This window comes from Vicugna pacos, chromosome 13 (genome assembly GCF_048564905.1).
Source record: "Vicugna pacos chromosome 13, VicPac4, whole genome shotgun sequence".
In the NCBI taxonomy this organism is placed as follows: Eukaryota; Metazoa; Chordata; class Mammalia; order Artiodactyla; family Camelidae; genus Vicugna; species Vicugna pacos.
In genome coordinates this window covers 26,098,726-26,112,851 of record NC_132999.1, presented here as the reverse complement: position 1 = coordinate 26,112,851, position 14,126 = coordinate 26,098,726, and the positions used below count along the sequence as shown (strand labels likewise).

At 45.1% G+C, this 14,126-nt stretch overlaps 1 protein-coding gene across 4 annotated transcripts in view; it reads right to left on the bottom strand.

Moving 5' to 3' along the window:
* Positions 1 to 14,126, bottom strand: part of FYB2 (FYN binding protein 2) — a 99,396-nt gene that overhangs the window by 46,540 nt on the left and 38,730 nt on the right. For all 4 annotated transcript variants that reach the window (XR_012079077.1, XM_072974365.1, XM_072974364.1 and 1 more), the window contains exons 3-4: positions 12,823 to 12,984; positions 11,059 to 11,092 (exon numbers count right to left, since the gene is read on the bottom strand). Coding sequence is in view for 3 of the 4 variants with exons in the window: in XM_072974365.1 (XP_072830466.1) it covers positions 11,059 to 11,092; positions 12,823 to 12,984 (196 nt within the window). In the remaining variant the exon portion in view is untranslated. The remainder of the gene's footprint in view (positions 1 to 11,058; positions 11,093 to 12,822; positions 12,985 to 14,126) is intronic.

The following is a 14,126-nucleotide window of genomic DNA, read 5'->3' as shown; positions in this document are numbered from 1 at the left end:
TTCACTCATTTTTTTCTGCCTCACTGATCGAGCTGGGACATGGTATCTTCTCTTCTCCTGCCCTTGGACTGGGATGTATACCATTGGCTCCCCTGGTTCTTAAGCTTTTGGACTTGGAATTACACCACTGGCTTCCCTGGGTCTCTAGCTTATGGATGGCATGGGACTTTTAGCCTCCATCATTATGTGAGCCAGTTCCTCATACTTAATGCATAATTAAGTAAATCTTTTATACGTAATACATACAGTCTAATATGTAATATATAAATAGATAAAATATATATCTGACTGGCTCTGTTTCTCTGAAGAACCCTAATACAATGACCAAGTAAATGGGGTGGTTATAGCTGGGAGTTTGAAAATGTAAGTGTGGACATAGGTACAGGGTACAAGGCTCTGTTGAAGAGTGCCCAGTAAGTAAAATCTTTCCTGTTCGGATTAGAAAAACCGAGGCACAATCCACAGTCACAGAGTAGCAAGTGACAGAGCAGAGATCAAAAGCCAGATATGTGAGTCCAGAATCTGGAGTCCCAAACACCTCGCTTTACACTGTCTCACAAGAGGGAAGTGCTGGCTGAGGTCAAACACAGCATGGAAGGAGAGTGTCTTTGGAGGGTCAAATGAGAATCCAATAAATGGATGCATATAACTGGAACAGTGCCTGCCACTTAGTTAAGCGCATAGTAATTATTAGCTGTTGTTACTGCTTACATGTCCTCCTCATGAATGAGATCAATGGTTTTACAATGTAACTTCAGAGTCAGTAGTATTACTCCCAGAACTGGGATCACTGTAAGAACATATAGCACGTTCATGTATACATATGGCAGCTCCCACTACCATGGAAGTCATCAAAGGGGGAGGTCACTGGCATCATAACAGAGAGGACCCCAGAGGACTGAGCAAACTGTGAGGCAGAGCTGTAAGGAGAGACAATCTGTGTGCTGAAGATGTGGAAGCACAGAAGCTCGGCGATTCCTCATTCATTAACTCCCAGGCTCTCACTCACTCTTTGACCAAACTCTCTTCGTGCTATTACATGCGTTCTCTCCTTGGGTCCTCTCAGGAGCACGCTGAGGCATTTTACAGATGAGGAAACTGAGGCTTAGAGATACTCAGTAACTTGCCCAAGAGAGCACCATGGTTAAGTAGCAGGGGTGGGTCTGGAACCCAGGGCTTTTAATTTCTAGTCCATTGCTCTCTCCTCTGAACTACAGGCCACTCTAGAACCAAGAAGAAACTGAGAAATGAAAAGAATGAAGCCCAGGGGGATGGAGAAGGTCAAGGGGCTTACAAGTGGGTTCTGGGTGATATTTTTCAAAATGTTGTTGGGCTGATCCAGTGGTTTTCCGGATCAGTTCTTCTCTGCATTAGTCATTTATATGGGAAAATGTGACAGGGAAGTTGCTCTACTTCTCTGTGCCTGGCACTGTCACCTGTAAGAACAGAACAGCACTGCCTGACCTGTATTTTGAGGCGAAGGCAGGATGGATGGCATCACTGTGAACTTGGGAATGACTCTTTACAAGCACTCTGCCTTCCACTGAGGCAACCGTGCCGAAGCCGATTCTCAATAATCCAGGGGCAACTTTCACAGCACAGATAAAAAATAAGCCCAAGCCCTCACTCTCGTGATTTGGATCAACTTTTAAAATATCTGACTTTCAAATTTCAGGGTGTCGGCTTTGAGATGGACGCACATCCACCAGCGTTTGTTTTACGGAGTGGGAGACGGGGGTCCCCCTCTGAGCTCACGACCGGCTTTACGGGACCTGCCTCCACGAGACCTTGCTGCAGACAAACCCCGCTACTGCGAACAAATGCCAAACCGACGAAGCGCTGCCGGGTACCAAGTGTTTACAACGTTGCTGGGCGCTCTGTGCAATTTCAGATCTTCGTCTCAATCCTCACAGCAACCCGAAAAGGTAGGATTGATTGATTTCACCATTTCCTGGGTGAGAAAATGGGAGGCCCAGAGATATGAAATAACTCTTCTAAGATCACACAGCTCGTGTGGAGCTCAAAATATCAACCCAAGGCTTTGTGACCTCAAAGTCTATGCTCTTATCCCCTTAGAACACACTCCCTGGATCTTCTAATTTTCCAGGATTGCTGTCATTCAATTTAAACATACTTCAATGATGTAGCTGTAAGAAAGAAGTATTTGATTCTCTCTCTGCTTTCAAAGAACTTGTAATTTAGACAGGGGGGTGAAATATACCCAAGAATCTGGAAAATAACAAAAACAGACTGTATATAATTGAGTCTCAAGCTAAGAACCATCTAAGTGCACTCAGCCAACATTTGTGGAGCTACTATTGCATGCTACACCGCCCCGTACACACCCGGCCACTACACGTTCTAATCACATCAAATCACCTGTGGTTCCTGAACACACCAGGATGCTTCCTGCCTCTGTGCTTTTGTATGTGTGGTTCCTCTGCTGGTAATATCCTTACCTCCTTTTCACAAACTACCACTTACTCTTTATAACACTAATTAAGTATCCTTTTCTCTGGTCCTTCTATAATCCATTCTCTACAGCGGCCAGGATGATCTTTTAAAAAGATAACTTAGACCCTGTCACAATCCTGCTTAAGACCCTCCAGAGACTTCCTACAATTTTTTTTAAATCATTCTTATTTTTTAATGAAGTGTAGTCCTTGTGTAATGTTAGTTTCAGGTGTACAGCAAAGCAGTTCAGCTCAGAGACTTCCTATGATTCTTAATTAAAAACAACAATGAAACCATCAAATGTGTCACCTCCATCATCTCACTCCTAGCAACCTCTCCAAACTCCTGTGCTGTCACCCTCTCCCTCAGTCAGTACACTCTCAACCACAGTGGTCTCCTTCTGCCCTGCTCCCTCCTACCCCGAGGACTCTGCAAATGCTGTTCCCGCTGCCTGGAATGCTTCCATGTGGCTAGCTGCCTCTCAACCATCAGGCCTCACCTTATATGTATGGACCAAGAAAGTCGCTGGCCATGTCAATAAACAAAGGATGTTGCAGCCTGTCAAGCCACCAGCCACTGCAGTGACCCGCTGAGGGGATAGAGTAGGATAGAGAAAGACTGGATACTGGCCCGTAACAGTTAAGGTGCACATCAAGGGATGATTTCAGTGAGCCTAGACTCTTGCATCTTCCCACACATAGAAAAGTGCTAAATGCATTAACTTGAGATGTTTGGTTTTTCTTTCGTTTCAGCAGAAATCTTTGAATGTTCAACTACCTGGTTTGTTTTTCCAAAAACTCCTGTATACCCTGGCTCCTCCCTTACCTCTTCAGAGCAGTCCCCCAGAGCTATCTGAAAGGCTGTCTCCTGGGCCTCAGCAAGTCCGCCAAATCAAACATAATTCTCAACTTTAAGGTTTTCCTTTTTTTTTTTTGCCCCCCGTTCAACAGATATCACCTTCAAAAGAGTCCTTCTGCTATGTTTTCTCAGTAGCCCTCTTCCCTGCCTGTTCCTGTCCACCATCACCCTCCCCCCTTCTTTATACCATCCTTCGTAGCTGTCATAATCTTTAGACTATTTCATTCCTTTTTTTACTAGTTTATCTCTTTTAAGCTGTGTCACTCACTGCTGGTCCCCAGTGACTAATACAGTGCCTGGCACGTTACAGGGTCCCAGTCACCTGGATCCTCTGACTCTCACAGAAATACTGAGAACTTCTACTAGGTGGGCAGGTGGATGATGTCCCATCACTCATATTTTCATTGTGCTCCCCTCTGTGCCAGGCATATACCTGGGGCTCAATAACATTCACTGAATGAATGAACAAACAATAGAACAAATGGGTGAATCCCGCATGATGGAAAGGAGTCATCAGGTAAAGATCGGGGAGAAGACCACTCTACACAGGAAAGAGCCAGTATTCCTGCCTGCTAAGGACACGCTTGTTGTGTTTGCAGAGAAGCCCAGAGGCCAGTGGGCTGACGAAAGTGACCGAGGGGGAGAGGGGGTGAGGAGGGCGGCAGAGAACGGCCCGAACATAGAGGGCCTTCCTGGCCCTGCGAAAGAGTTGGGATTTTTTGAATTTTATTCTAAATGTAAAATGGGGGTAAAGTGCTCAATGATTCATTTTGATCCAGTAACTATTTAATTCAAAGTGTAATGGGTCCCCAGAAGAGGCGGACGAGAGGAGATTGCCTTGAGGGCTAAAATAATAAGGATAAGCTTGTTGGCAGAAGGTGTCACTTGCTCGACACTCAACTGACAAAGAGCAGAGGAAGGAGAGGATTTCAGGGGAATCTGCATCTTCACGAGGCAGGAGCCCTGACATGATATAGAAGGGAAAATGAAGGCTCAGACTGTCCTAATTATTTAGCTTTAATATTCGAAGGCTATGATATTGCATGTGCAAATCAATTCAAAATACACAGATGGCAGAGTCTTGGAATGTTTTCTTTATTTATATAAAAGTTCACAGAAGGTAGTATCATTCTATCTGTCCATCCTTCTCGCCATTAATCTGTTTATCTGTCACTCCACTGCTCCATCACCTACGTAGTCAGTGTATCATTATTACTTGCATGGCTACTTCCTGGGGAAACAAAGGTGACAAGGACAGATGACCCTTTTCCTTCTCGGAGTTTACAGTCTAACAGAGGGTCTCCAAAAGCCCCTCGTGTAGAAAAAATTCCAAGACAGGACAGTGTAGCTGAAACTTCATAAACACACGGTCCTGAGTTGACATCCTGGAAAAGCTCTGTGTTCTCCTGTATTTTAGGGCAAGTCATGAAACATCTCTGAGTTCTTGGTTTCTCCTCTGCAAAATGGGAATATTAATTTTGCCCTTTTAAAAATGGTTCTGGGGCTCAAACAAATCTAACAGATATAAGGGCCGAGCAACACCCAGCACTCAAAGGTTAGCTTCCACTCAACTTTTCAGAACAAATCCGCATCCAAGAACAAGCTCCAAGTTTGCAGCCTGTGATGATTTCTCCCTCCATCATGACCTTTCCCTCATCAACTGAACACCACTACGGAGAAAAGGCAGGGCTTGGCTCCAAATGATTTCCCACCTTAGCCAACCCCCCAGCCAGCCTCCCTCACACAGCTGTTCCTGCAAAGAGAAAATGACTTTCAAGAACATCTGCATGAAGAACGTGCCGGGTCCCTCTGCAGAGCAGGCCACCAGTCTATTAAAACTTGCCCTCTCTTGTCATGGGTACGGGTCTCTCACAAATCCTCAGCAAGGCAGCCCAGGGGTGGTGGCGGACCCGGGAGTGGTGGCGGACCGGCTGTGCCCTGGAGCAGGGCTGACCAGTCAGACCCTGGTACTGCTGATCCGGCTGTATCTTCCTCCGCTCCTTACCCTGACTCTATGGGCAGAGTCCACTAACCACTTACATCATGGGGTGGCTGCAGTTGGGAGTTAGAAAATGGAAGTGTAGACAGAAGTATAGGGCACAAGGCTTTGACTCTGAAAAGTGCTTCATAAACAGGATCTTCAGGTGATTAAAAAAATTGTTTTAATGGAAGTAGGGGGCTTGAACCCAGGACTTCACACATGCTGCTGAGCTATATCCACTCCCCAGGTGATATTTCTTTTTAAAAAGGAGGAATACTTAAAAACATGAAAGAAGAAAAAAATCCTAAATAAATCCACCATTCCATCAACTCTACCCTGTGAAAGGCAGGCCAAACAGTGGCCTTGGCGTGCTCCTGAAGTCCAATTAAAAAGGGCGAATGCAAAATTAGAGAAGGGGCTTGTGCTGAAGCCGCCTGAATGTTCCGGCTCTAAAACTGAGTAAGGAACTGGGTTTTTAAAACACTCTTTCTTGAGGGGGTGGGGAGGGATAAATTAGGAGTTTGGGATTAACAGACACATATTACTATATATAAAATAGATAAACAACAAGGACCTACTGTATCGCACAGGGACCCATGTTCAATGTCTTGTAATAACACATAATGGGAAAGAATCTGAGAAGAAAATGTATGTATGTATGTATGTATATACGTAACTGAATCACTTTGCTGTACACCTGAAACTAACATTGGAAATCAACTATAATAAAAAATAATAACTGTAAATAGAATGTAATTTTTAAAACTTGTGTAGAAAATTTAAAAGATCTTTCTTTTTACAGCACCTACCACACTAGTCAAAGGACGACAGCTGCATTCTGTTTGGCCACAGTGTCGTTTCTTTATTATTATCATTATTTACTTGGATGCCTCCGGGAAGGCATTAATCTCCCAGGATCTGTTCTTTCCCGCCGTCGTCTAACACGGGTCCTGGATACAGTCACACAGCCTGCCCAGCCCTGGAAGGCACTTGTGCTTCCCACGCTGCCTGGGGTAGAAATATCCAAAACACAAATACAGAAGCACGTTCCAAAGTATTAGGTTGAAGGGGACCATCCAGAAAATTCCTAATAGGCTTCTATTATCTTTTAAAGACTATTATCAAGGTGAAAATACAAAATAAAAAGTTTAGGAGTGAATATGGTAGACTCCCGAACAGACCCTCATGTGGGAAATATTGTACTGTCTGAATGTTTTTTATTCCTGAAATAAACAGGCTCTCCCTTCTTTAGTGTCTGAGTCAGAGATGCCCTGACTCAGGACTACCCTCCGACTCTTCTTAACAGGAGGAAACCCATATTTATAGCTGATGAATAAAATATCAGCCAATTCTGCTAAGCACTGACAGAGCCCCAGCGCCGACTGCTGCTCTGGGACTAACCTGCTTTGCTCACCCAAATAGGAGCTGCTAATTCAAGAGGGACACCAACCAGCTTGCTTGGTTTGCAGGAAAGAGTGATGACACAGAATAATCTCCAAAGAGTCATTTCACTGTTGGGAATTAATGAGATATTAATATTCCAGAGATAAGAAGAAACAGAGAGGCCAAGGGTTGAAGAACCTAAGACTCACTGAGCATCTTTTGTGCACTCCATGCTTTATACCATTTATCTCATTTCATCTTCATGACCATCAATGAAGTAAACACTGTTCACTTTGCAGATGTGCACATCAGAGCTCCGAGCTGTTCACTGACTTGTGTAAAATAGAGGAGGGGTCTGTCCTTACGCTAATCTGATCACAGACCTGACCTTGCTCCATTACACAATGCCGCGTGTATTCAACACACAGTATGGAGAAGCTCAGAAATAAAAGTAGCTATTTTAAATGCACTGAGTTCCTAAAGAGATGATTAAAAAAATACATCCACAGAAATACAGCTAAACCACAAAGACTTCTGTTTTATGAATGATGGCTGAAAACAATGAGTGTTTTAGATTAGAGAAGAAAGTAGTCCTTAGACGGTTTAAGGATGGTTATGTAAAGCAGGGGTAAAGACAATGTCCATTGTACCAATGAGCAGACCTTGGACAGATGGTTGGGAGTTCAGAGTAAGGAAGTCATTTTTTTTCCCCAGCCCAACTTGAAGGACTTTCAAATAGACAAATGTGTGTGTGGGTGTATGTAAGGTATTTTTCTCTACTTTATACGCTGCTGTATTCTCAGTGTATATAATAAGAGGGCTTGGCATACAGTAGATTATCAATAAATATGTCCTGAATGAATAAAATCTGCCCCAACAAAGACAACCCCTGGATTCTCCAGGCCGTGAGCACCTCTCCCCATCAAAAGTAGAAACTGAGTTCTGCAGAGGCTAAGGCATTCGTCCAAGGCTATATAGGTGGTAAGTGGTAAGGCTTAGATGAAAAGCCCAGATTTTTGTTAACATGCTTCACGGCTAGGCTCCATTAGACTACGTGCCTGGTGCCCTTCCAGTAATGAGGTCCTACATATTCTATTTCTAATCTAGTGTCTGTATTGAAGATGAGTATTATGAACATGGAAGACGTTCTTCCCAAACGAGCATCAGTTTCCATGGAAGTTGTGTCTAAGGCTGTTGAGCATCATGGCACTTACTTGTTCAAACTCATTTCCTATCACTGACAAGACAGTATTCAAAATCCTTAGCATGGCACTTAATGTACTTGAGGATCCAACCTCATCTCTTACTTTTCTACATCAGAACACTTCTTGTTTGCTTATATCCTCTCCTTTATCACTACCATCTTGCTTTCAATCTTGTTCTACCTATATACTGAACATCCATTGGTCTGTCTTTCAGTTCATCCATCCATCCATCTACCAACTGTAAGTCAAGAATGTGGTTATTTCTGGAAATAACACTCTGCCCTCACCTACCTTACAGTCTAACAAAAGGGAACAAATAAGTAAACCTATCTAATCCTGACCTATCATACAGGATACATCCCAAGTTCTTTCTTCTTCCATGAAGCCACCCCTACTTATTCTGGTCCCTCTTCATCTTGTTTGTGTCTCACTCAGACAGCACTATGGTCCACTTCATAATTAAGGTACAGTGAGTCTCATTTCAGAGGGGGTTAGGTTCTAAAGTCAGTGTGAAAGGACAGTATAGACCACCTGCCCTTGTAATCCCTTAGGAATGTGTCACATTAGAGACTGACTATGGTTTCCCAACACTTGTCCATCCCAGCAAGTTTGCCGCCCCCACGTTGAAATAGATGATTAAAGAGCCAGAGACGGAGTCAGCCGAGTTTAGAGCCAAGCTGTAGGGAAAAGGCACATCTAGCTGGACACTACAATCACAGCATGCTCATAATCATACTGAGATGCTCATAGTACTCGAGGCCCAGGGTAACCAAGACTGACACAGTGGAATCACACTGTCCCCTCAAACCGTCACACTGGGGCCCACGTTCATTGGGTCAATAGTGCCAGTCAGTGCCTGAGCTGTCTGAGTTTTTTCTCTCTTTGACGTCTGTGCACCTAGAAGGCAGCCCCACCGACCTCCCTTGTGCCGTCACTGAATTGTTTCAGATAGACACCTGAACTGGGAGTTCCTGGAGCCAGTGAATCCTGCCCAGCACCACACAGTCAGTTTCCTGCTGAACAAGGTGGTGTCCTCCTGTCCTCGGTGTACAAGATCCTCCAGGATTTGGTTTCTGTCTCTTTCTACAAACCCATTCCTTTCCATTTCTTATTATACTTTCTATACATGAACTCCACTAGTTCTAGTTCCCGGAATAAGACCTGTAACCTCACACCTCCTGCCCCTGCCTAGAGGGTCCCTTCGCATGTTTCCCGACAGATGTTTACCCTCAATATCCATCCCCATTGCAAATGTTTTGTCATCAGTGCTAGGTTGATTGGATTAATGCCCCATTCCTCACCCCTTCCTGGATCCCTATAAAGTTTCAGTAACCTTCCACTCTGACTCAGTATCAGCCAAACGGCCTAGATAGTCCGCAACATATGAGCAAACACCAGCTGAGCCCAGCCCAGATCAGCTGAACCCCACTCACTTGTATGTATTATGCAGTGTTACTGCAGCAACAGATAACTGATGAATTTTCTATAAAGACTTCCCTGATCCCCCCATGGAAAAGTGATCACTGCACATTTTTGCAACCTCTGAAACTTGTACCTTTCTCTATTACTGAATGTAACACGTTCTACTATTATAAACACGTAATGAATGAATACATAACATGATTATTTATTTTTATGGTTGGTTCTCCTTCTAAGACTGACTTTCTTGAGAACAGGAACACCTTGGTGAAGGAGGTGAGGTGACATAGTCAAAAGAGTTTGGGCATACCTGTTAGTAGGGCCATTATGGAAAACCGTATGGTAGTTCCTCGAAAAATTAAAAATTATACTACCATATGATCCAGCAACCCTATTCCTGGGTATATAGCTGAAGGAAATGAAAACAGGCTACCAAAGAGCTATCTGCATACCCAGATTCACTACAGCATTATTCATAACAGCTAACATATGGAAACAACCCACGTGTCCATCAACAGATGAATGGATGAAGATGTGGTCTATATACACATATGTATTTATATTTATATATAATACATCACACATATTATATTGATGTTTGTAAGTGTGATATTTATATAAACATAATAGATATATAAATATAATATATTATAAATATGATATGTATGGAATATCACTCAATCTTGAAAAAGAAGGCCACCTTGCCATCTACAACAACACGGATGAAGCATAAGTCAGACAGAACAAGACAAATACTATATGATGTCACTTATATGCGGAACCTTAAAAACAACTAAACAAACAGAACTTGTAAAAGCGGAAAGTAGAATGGTGGTTCCCAGGGGCTGGGGAGTAGGGGAACTGGAGATGTTATGTTTAAGAGCACAAACCTGCAACTAGTGGATAAGTTCTGGAGGTTCAATACACAACATAGTGATCACAGGAAAACAAATACTCATAAACCCAAAGTTGCTAAGAGACTCGATTTGAACTGTTCTCAACACAAAAAAAGAAATGATAACTATGCCGGGCAATAATGGTGTTCGCTAACACTACACAGTCATGATACTGAGACACAGAAATGTATCGAGCCAACACACTGTGCACCTCAAAGCTTACACAATGTTATGTGTCAATTATACCTCGATTTTAAGAAAATATTTGGGCACACCTGGGTTGGAATCGTGACTCTGCAAGTGGGAGATTTTCTAAGCCCAAGCATCTTTAGTTGTAAAATGAGCAGCAACTTTGCAGCCTTCTTGAGAATTGAGATCTATATAAAGTAGCCACGTGGTGCATGACCCACCACAGGGCTCAGCAGACAGTATTTAGTTGAGTGAATTAATGAACTGCCACGTCTGTGGCAAAATTCTTAGAATGACTGCACTAAAGACAGAAGGTTCTTTGTCCCATTACCAGTTCCTAACATCACACCGGCTGCCCACGACGTTCTGTAGCCTCTAATCCGATTTATTACTCCAGAAGCTGATGTTTCAATTTCCTGAACCCAACTGTACAGTAAATAAGAGGACCTCTGAGGACCGTCTTTGCAACGGAATGTCAGCATGGTTTTTAAATGCAGTTTATTTAATCTCTCTTTTAATCAAGAGTTGCATTTTGTTGCTTATAAATCTGCTCTTCCTGCAACCCTTCTGAGAAATACAGGCATCTGGCATGTGCTTCCTAGTCGCTTCTGGGCTAGCTAAGCAGCCTGGTTGATGGGCTACCCTTCTGCACAATTAAGAAACGTGTACTTACCTCTCCGGAGGCACATCATCTTCTTTTACAGCTGCTGCAGGAGCAAAAGGCAGAGTGAAAAAGGGGTGTTAGTGGTAGTCTGTTGAAGTGGATTGTTTGTGCTATGTCCTGACCCCTGAGACAAAATGGGGGGGGCAGCTCACCTGTGCCCCCAGCCGCCCCTTCCCACAGCACCCAGCATGAGGGACCGTCGGTCCTGCACGGAGCACACACCGCACGTTGTAGTGCTTATTTATGAGTGCAGTCTCTGGGACTAGGCCTCCTTGAGCCCTGGCACTCCCGTGGGGTTCACCTCTTAATCTCTTGCGTTTATCCCAGAGCCCAGCAAAGAGAGTGGGGCTGCTCAATGCAGGCTTGGAGTAATGATAACATTGCCTTTACTGAGCGCTCACCAGTGTGCTCAGCACCCTTCAAAGTCTTCCCAAGCCTCATCTCATTTCTCCTCCTCAGCATCCAATGAGACGAGTGTTATTATCATCCCCATTTTACAGATAAGGACAATGAGGCTCAGTGAGTCCCATGCCCAAGCTTAAACAGCTAGTGAGTGGGGGAGCTAGGGTTTACAAAGCCCATTTTATTCCCAAAGACTCAGTCCTTTGTTCTCTGACAATCTTCTTCTCTTTCAAAGAGACGGTTTGAGGCCTGAATTACTTAAGATTTATAAAACTCATAGTTAGCCTTCTCTGATGTGGAGGTGGCCATATTCCCAACGTATACCGATAAGAACTCTATGTCTCTCTCTCTAGAATTTTCTTTTACGATTAGACTTAAGCTGACTTATAGCAGTGGCTCTCAGACCAGCCAAGTGTGGTCCCCGGACCAGCCGCATCAGCATCTCCCCAGGAAGTTGTTAATATGGCAAATTGTCAGGCCCCACACCCAGACCAACTGAGTCAGAAACTCTGGGGTTGGACCCTGCAAGCTGTGTTTGACCAAATCCTCTGATGCGTGCTCAAGTTTGAGAACCAGTGACTTAAGGAAATTTCACCCTGATGTTGCCCAAAGCGGTCAAATGAACCATCAGTGAACTAAGAATCCATCCATGGGCCCTCGTGGCCACCGCAAAATGAACAGCTGGCACAGGACTGCACAGCGCCCCCAAGTGTGTGTTGGGCTCAGGTTTCATCAGAACAAAGGTGTTTACAGTGTCAACAGGAGCAGGCAGAGATTGGGGTGGGGTGAGAAGGTGTCCCTCTACGTTGCAGAGAAAAACACAAAATAGCACAGAAAAATGGCTTCCGAGGATGCTACAGTTCCTGGAAAGGGCAAGCAGGGGCAGGGTAGGGGCCCTTCAATTCACTCCTAAAGGCAGATAACAGAGGCCTGAGGGACCTCCATCCTGATCGCAGGTCAAGTTCATGCTGACTTTCCGCTCTGCGCTCCCCTGACCTCTCCTACTGCACTGGTTGTGTTGACAACACAGGCTTTGTAGGAAAACAAAGAGCGGCTGCCTCCCTTCTCAGCTACTTTCCGTTTTCTTCCTCTTGGACAGGTTCCCAGCGATCAAATGCAACGCTCTCAGGAGAAGCAGGCTGGCCCAGGAGCGATAAGGGGCCAATTCCCACAGATTTGTCATTTCACCGGCAAGCTGCCACAGCCCCTACATAAGAATAAGCAGTGATGGATATCCAGCCCCACAGAAAAGCAGCTGGGCATTGTCCCCTGGGAGCTGATGCGGGGAGGGAGGGGACGGGGGGATGCTGGCACCGGAGACCCGACTCCTGTTGGCGGGCTGAGCCCCCAAGGCCCCGCACCTTTCCTTACCTTCCCTGTGGGTCGTGGGAAGAGCAGCTGCCTGCCTCTGGAAGGCCTGGAGGTTCACAACCAGGGGCTTTGGCGGCTTTGGTGGAGGAGGACCCAGGGACTTGACAGAAGGCAGTGGCTTGGTACTGGGAAGTTGTGGACGCCTGACATCCGGCTGTTTCTCTGAGCACAAACAGTCCAAAATGTAGGTTATTATTATTTCCATTTCATGGCCTGCCTCAGTCTTATACTCGCCTCCGATCTAATCTCCACCCAGTAGCCAGAGCATCCTGATCAAAATATAAACCTGATCTTGTTCCCATATTGCTGCCCAGACGCTGAAGCCTGACTTCCTCAGCGGGACGTCCATTCACTCCGCCCTCTGCCATTTAAACACCACACAGCTTCAGTCTCCATTTCCAGACTCTTTTCTTACTACGCTCTACCTTCTCCTTCCCCGACCTTAAGCCCCCTCATCTTCCTCTCACACACCGGCTTCTCAGTCCTCCAGATTTGATTTCAGAAGCCCTAAAAAGCTCTCATCTATCCAGGATTTTATGCATGCCATTCCTGGCTCTGGAACGCTGTCCCCTCACTTCTGTGTTGGCAAACTCTGACTCGCTCGTTTAAGGCCCTGCTCCAAAGCCGCCTTCTCTAGGAGGCTTTTCTTGATTTCTACCAAAAAACAAGCTCAGAATCAACTACTCGTTCTGTATCCCCTAGCACATTGCTAACATCTCACCAGCAGTGTTGGGGCATATTAGAGGGGCCGATATGAAGGTTACACTGAATGTAGGCTCCTCGCGGGCAGAGACTAAGCCCTGGTGACCCCCTCCGAGCACCAAGCCCAGGGCCTGCATCAGAGGGAACAGTTGATGCCCAGTCCCTGAAAGGGCTCTTCAAGCTCTCATGGCAGGCTAATAACAGGCGGGCTACGAAGAGGGGTAGGAAGTGTCTCTGATTTCCAGGGCTCACAGCCTAGAACAGGCTTCACCGCTGACTCTGTGGTACCTGGGCACCTGTGGGTTTTCCAGGACAGTCCCAATTTCATGTATCTTCTCCTTCTGCCCTGATAAGCCAATCCACAACAGAAATTCCATAACTATATATGAAAATTGGATCTGCCTCTTACACTGAAAACAGCACAAAATCTTATGTTATCCACATGCCTTGGTTTTTGGTTTATACAATACAGCGATTGGCTACATGGTAAAACTAAACAAACTGGCTAGCGCTTCACAAACACCTCTGTGCAACCTCCTCAACGCCTTGCTGTCCTCCGGAAGCCAGGAGCAGGGCTTCCTTCTTGCCCTGCCAGCAGGGGG